Source organism: Vigna radiata, chromosome 8, assembly GCF_000741045.1.
Source record: "Vigna radiata var. radiata cultivar VC1973A chromosome 8, Vradiata_ver6, whole genome shotgun sequence".
Lineage (NCBI taxonomy): Eukaryota > Viridiplantae > Streptophyta > Magnoliopsida > Fabales > Fabaceae > Vigna > Vigna radiata.
The window spans coordinates 22,222,008-22,228,621 of NC_028358.1; the positions used below are offsets into that span (position 1 = coordinate 22,222,008).

Sequence of the window (6,614 nt, forward strand, 5' to 3'; positions counted from 1 at the left end):
TAAAGGGTATGTTTTGATATCAAATTTAAGTGTAAAAATAATGATTTTCAGACCGTTATCACTGCGTCACCTTTCGGATCTAGGCCGATGATTTCTGTAGTAACTACGACAGTCCCGGTCATCCCGCCTCACTGGGCTTCTTCGGGGACTTCGCCGCCGCTCGATGGGGACGACACTCTGGTCAGTTTTGATGTATTTCTTCAGTTGCCCAACTCTAACAAGCTCCTCTATACAGTCCTTCAATGTGATACATCCTTCAGTGGTATGGCCTAAGTTTTGATGGTATAGGCAATGCTTATTGCAATCAGCCGCAGGTGGTGTGGGGTGCTTCTTGGGGGTTAGAATAAGCTCCGAACTTAATGCCTCTGGCAGAATTCTGGCACGCGGCGCATTAAGAGGAGTGTATTGCTGGAAATGGTTCCCTCGGTTACGATCCCCCCATCACCTTTCCGGAAGACCCTTCCGGCTTTCTCCCTTCGGTTTTCTCCTTAACCTCCTGGGCCTCCACCCTTACTTCATCGGCCGCTCACTCCCTCAACTCTTCCATTGTCCTTAGATTCCTCTGGCATATGCAATCTTTGAAAGGTCCCGGTTTGAAGGCCGACATGACATATTGTGGTGCCAATTCAACACTAAGCCCCTTCACTTTCCTAACCATCTTTTGGTAACGATTCATGAAAGCCTTCAAGCTTTTCTCTTTCCCTTGCCCGAGATTTAAAAGTTCGAAAACTGTTAGGTCTTGTGACCGACTACTAGCAAACTGCTTGCCGAACATAACCTTTAAACCTTTGAAGCTCTCAATGGAATTAGGAGGAAAAGAATTGAACCACTCCAAGGCCTCTCCTTCCAACGATAGAGAAAACGCCCGACACCATATCATCCGGTTGCCTGTTCGAAATGCCATCCGTATGGAGAAGGCCTTGATATGATCGTTTGGATCGGTCGTCCCGTCATAGATGCTAAGTTGGGGGGAGCGAAATGCTCGAATATGTTAACATCCATGATAGCCTGAACGAACGGTAGCTGTCCGGTCGTATCTTCCTCTTTCACCATCGGTTGCCTGCTCACAACGGTATTGACCCGATCATCTTTTCCTTTGCTTTTATCCACCCTTGATTCCTCTAACTTCCATGTCCGGTTTGAGGCACTACTATGTTCGGCCGTGTCCTCACGACGGGTCTTGTCTTGCCTCTCATCCTCCTTGTCCCTATCTCTCCCTTCTCCCACCTTCTCCTTACCACGTCCTTCTACCTTCCTTCCCCGAGCTATGCTTGCAGTACACTCCGCCCTTACTGCGCCAACTCCTCTTCATGCTGTCGTTGCATGCCTCCATCTTCTGTTTCAACACCTTTATCATCTCTGTCGAATCCTTAGTGGTCATGTTCTTGGAGACTACCATTGGGCTTAGACACTCGGCCCCAGGTGGGCGCCAAAATGTTCCGGTGTGGGGTCGAGTCACCTAATCCCTTCACAATTTCTCCTTCTAGCTGATCGTCCTAACCGTCCTTCTTCATCCACATCCGTCCAGGAGGGTACCTGCCAAAGGTCCTCCGATGCTAAGGTCAGTAAGATGTTCGTTCGGTGGTTACATAGTTGTATTAAATGCGCAATAAATGAATCTCCTTACCTCTTAACTTTAACCTCTATATATAGTGTTGGTCATGGACCAAAGATTAGAAAAATCTTAATCAAGGCTCAATTACATCCCAATAACCCTTAATTCCATCTTACCTTAACTAAATCCATATCTTAATCCTTCTCGTGATCTTCTTAGCCTGACCGTCTGACTCATCGTATTCATAGGGATCGTCCGTCCGGGGACTCCCAGTACACACTCTTTATATTTTATCCAGGATCAAAATTTCCGAAAATCTTTGAAAAAATTTGATAGCCTTCAGGAAATAAAATGTCTAACTAGTCCAATAAATGAAAGGTATAATGGTCAAATGTGTTAGGATTAATTTTTTTTACTAGTACCTAAGACGTATCATTAAATAACTTCAATTATTTATAAAATCTATTAAATTTAATATGGATGGTTGCATAAATTAATTAAAGTATTCTAATTGAATCATTAGTCTCAAGTTAAACCAATTGCTTTAAATACTCAAGTTCTTACCAAAAATAGAGATACTAAATTTACTGTTTAGTTTTCAGATTGTTATATTATATTTTAATTCCCTTAGATTCATATTACTAAAGTAAAACTCATATTCATGCTCTAAAATCATCGTAAGTCATATTGATATATTTTCATTACAAAAGATAATAATATTTGCTGTTAGGGTTTAAGATTCTTCGTATGTATCAAAGCAACAATTAAAACATATCATTTCAGTAATATCTCAGTAGGTATATTATTTTTATTTCCAGTATATATAGATATTAAGGCATTTTTTAGGTGGAAATTACAAATAGAAATAGTATTTCATTGAAAATTGAAAGCATTAGTTAAATTAAAAAATTAAAACTAAAAGAATATATTATTTTGATATTCTAAAATATTATTTTGAGAATTAGTTTTCAAATACCAGGTATAAATGTAATAATTTCAAAGATTTGTTTTTATAACAATTTTACAAAGAAGATTTTTGTGATTTGAATTTGAGTGAATTCTTTTCTTAATATTTGAATAGAATTTGTGAATTTATAATAAATTTTAAACTTTTTTCTGGAGTTTTACAAAAATATTCATAATATAATTGATGAAAAATACAATAAATAAATTATGAAGTTTGAATAAATAATAAAAAATCAATACAATTGTTTTAAATTCTTACTTTATTTTTCTATATAGTTAAACTTATCTTAGCTAGTTACTTAACATCTTCTAATTCTTATTTTCTTAAGTTTAAATAATAAATTTATAATTATAATATTTCTTTGATGATAATATCGAATATAAAAGTTTGTTCAGTGATTGAAAATTCATCATAACACAAATTAAAAATTATCAATTGTAATTAAAATATAAAACATCTCTAAAGTTTTGTAATAAATTTATAATTATAATATTTCTTTGATGATAATGATAATATAGAATATAAAAGTTTGCTCAGCGGTCCATTATGGCGTTCAACAGTTCCTTTGGCTCTTCTTTTCATCCTTTTTCTTCATCTTTCACGAGCACAAGTCCAACTTACTTTACTTCCATCTTCAAATCACCTCAAAACCCTACAAAACAATGTAAAACCAAGCATAATACCTTTAAAACCAACTTTTGACTCTCAATGACTCAACTAATTGTTTTACTTGATTTTAAGCTCATTCTAAGCCATAAAGGGTGTGTTTTAATATCAAATTTAAGCATGAAAATAACAGTTTTTAGACTGTTATCACCTATCGACAATCTCCCTCTTTTTTATGATGCACAACCATGATGTACAACACAACTGATAACGGTTCAAAAGCCGTTATTTTCATACTTAAATTTGACACTAAACACACCTTTTATGATTGAGAATTAGCTTGAAATCATGTAATTTTCCTAAGTTAGAGAATAAGAGAGTCAAAGTTGGTTTTCTTGGTTTTATGCTTGGTTTTCCCATGATTAGGCAAGATTTATCAGGAATTGAATTAAGGAAATTTAAGAAGATAAGAGTTGGACTTAAGAGAAGGAAGAAAAGTGAAGAAAATAAAAGCGCAACTACCGCCGGGCAATGATACCACCGTTAAGCGGTGTACTCCCTAGAGAACTCTCTGCTAGACGCTCAAGTGCCACCGCTAAGGGGTGAATTGAAGTGTCGACCTCACCGCCGGGCGGTGAAGCCATCGCTGGGCGGTGGACTCTTCAAGGAACTGTCTGGCCAACGCTCAGGCGGCAGCGCTGATGGGTGATATCAAGTGCCGAACAGGCTGCCGGTGAAGCCACCGCCGGGCGGTGCACTATTGGGCCTGGGCCAGTTTTTGCTTCGATTTAAGGAATTATAACTAGAGTTGGACGACCTAGATGGTCTATCTTTTGGTAGAAAGGATGCAAAAACACTCTCTTCACTCCTTGGAGGCGGATTTCGGATGCAGAAGCTCCAACTTATCAAATCTAGGATTATCTTTTTATTCATTCCATTATTTTCATATAGTTTCACCATGATTATGGTGAACTAAACTCCTTTGTTGTTGGGGAAACGATGTAATCCTATTGAATCTTTCATATATTGAAATTCTTGCTTTATTCATATGCTTTCTTTTATCAATTGTTAGAGTTTTTCCTCCATTATATTTGCATGCTTTGTTTAAGATATTATTCAATAGCATAATCTTTGATTCTATCTATATGGACACGTGTGGGTAGGTCTAGACATGAGGGAATTCTCTTGGTACCAATATGATCTAGACATAGGGACAGGAGGACTGATTGCCTTAAGCTTATGTGCGAATTATGTAATGCATGATTAATTGTTAGGGAGACTAGACATAGTAAACTAGTAATTAGGAGTAGGCTCTATTCACCAAGATATTGGGATTAGGGGAATTTAGGAAGTGGCACTAACATTGATAAAGAAGTAGAATTAAGTAGAACTTGTAAATATATGAGAGTGGATTAGGATGAAATCATAAACCCCAAGAACACCATTCATCCATATAGTTCAACTGTCAATTGATCAATCTTTGCATGCATGTTTATTTTTTGTCTTGCATCTAAAACCCTAATTTTCTTTCTCTTAAGTCTAAAAAGATCAAGATATCACACGAATGTTTACGCCTAAGAGTCTCTAGGGAAATGATACTCGAACTTACCGTTTATTATTACTTGATACGACTCGGTACACTTGCTGGACTCTTAACAACAACCATGATGCACAACTAGAAATTGTTCTACCAGTTATTTTGAGTTTTACCAATTTCTAATTTCTCCAATTTCTCCCTCATTAGGCATTAGCAAAAAGGGAATTATGAATTAGAAACATAATAGCATCCAAAGATACATCAATATGTATTTTTACAGATTAATATCATAAATTGATGTTCCCCCTATCATAATGCAGTAGCTCTAATTTCTCTAATTTCTCCCCCTATCATTCAGTATCAAAATGGTTATGTAGAATAAAAATTATGCGCATTTTATCAAATTTACAGCTTGTTACCACTTTTGATGACTCTCAGGATGACATGATCACTTTAAATTGTGAGATTTACTTCAACTTTATGCATCACCTTGAGTCTAGTCCTTTTTCATTCCTCTTAATCTCCTGCAAAACAATTTAAGGGTTTTGATGTAAGTACCCATTTGAATTTGGGTCCTTTTATGTTGGGAGATGTCAATGGTTCCTTAGGAATCCATTTAAATTTACCTTTGGGAACTCCAAAATTTTTGTAATAACATGAATTTGATGCATGACCTAACTGGATGTAGTAAAAATAGACTCTTGAATAGGACTTGCTTATGTTAATAAACCTTTTGGTTCTTAATCTATTACCTTTACCACCATACCCTATTCCTTCTCTATTCAACACACTCCTTTGTGAACCAAGAAGAGCATCAAGATTTGAACTACCTAGTGTAAACTTAGACAAGGTGTTTATAGGATATTTAATTCTTTTGAACTGTCTTAGACAGTTTACCCACTCTTGATCACATTTCTTACTCAACATGCATAGTGTTTTGATGTATATTCTCTAGAGATTCTAGTTTGGATTTCAAACTATCATTTTCATTATCAAGAACCTTTATTCTATTTTCCTGCCTCTTGTTTTGACTTTTAAACTTGATGATTAAGTGTTGCAGTTTCATAGATTCATCATACAGTTCTTGAAAAGCATCAAGTAGTTGATAGTACCTATTTTTGGTGCATTTAGATTCATCATTACTCACGTTGTTTTCAGATATTGTAGATCTTGATTTTAATCACAAGTTTGTTTCCTCTTGCTTTCCTTCGTTTTCTTCTCTTCCATCATCTTCATTATCTTCTTCCTCAACCTCATCATCTGTTGCTACACTTTAATCACCCAGATTTTGATTCCCAGTTAGCTTCTAGAGTGCAACAATCTCTTGATCTAGTTTGTTAATCCTGAAGGTGTAGGTGGAGTGATGATTAACCATTGTTTGCATTTGCTCGACCATATGTCTTTCAAAGTTAGTCTTTGGTTTGTAGGGAGATGTTGCAGTAGACATTTCCACATTTAATGGGTCAGCATATTCTCCTTTAGTGGGTTGGTGTTCATCTTTGCCTTCATCTTCTTTTTCTAGTCTTTGCTTCAATTTGAGTGAAGGACATTTTGTTGGTATCGGAGGGGGTAATTTTCGAAGAGTATAACGCAGCGGAATAAAAACAATGAGAGCGGAAAGCGTGTTCGATCTCAGTTAAAACGAAATTGGTCCTTTTTAGCAAAAATAATTTTCTTTCAGAAAATTAATCAAACAGTTGATATACGTAAAATAAAATGAGTGTAGGGAATAGAAAAATCACACGAGTATTTTTATACTGGTTTGATTCAACAGAATCTACGTCCAGTCATTAATCACTACAAAGAGTGATTAACAGTTCCACTAAAAATAATTTTACAGATTACAATCAAATGAACAGGATATAAAAATGAAGAAAAACACTCTACCAACTTGAAGAGAACCGCTCCGGCAATCGACCAACGATTCGCGAGCTTCTCCTTTCACAAGA

At 36.0% G+C, this 6,614-nt stretch overlaps 1 protein-coding gene across 1 annotated transcript; it reads right to left on the reverse strand.

The window, feature by feature from the left end:
• Positions 1 to 526: 526 nt before the first annotated feature.
• On the reverse strand, positions 527 to 904 carry LOC106770377. Its single transcript, XM_014656192.1, has one exon. The coding sequence runs from the start codon at positions 902 to 904 to the stop codon at positions 527 to 529; it is 378 nt and encodes a 125-aa protein (XP_014511678.1).
• Positions 905 to 6,614: the final 5,710 nt, after the last annotated feature.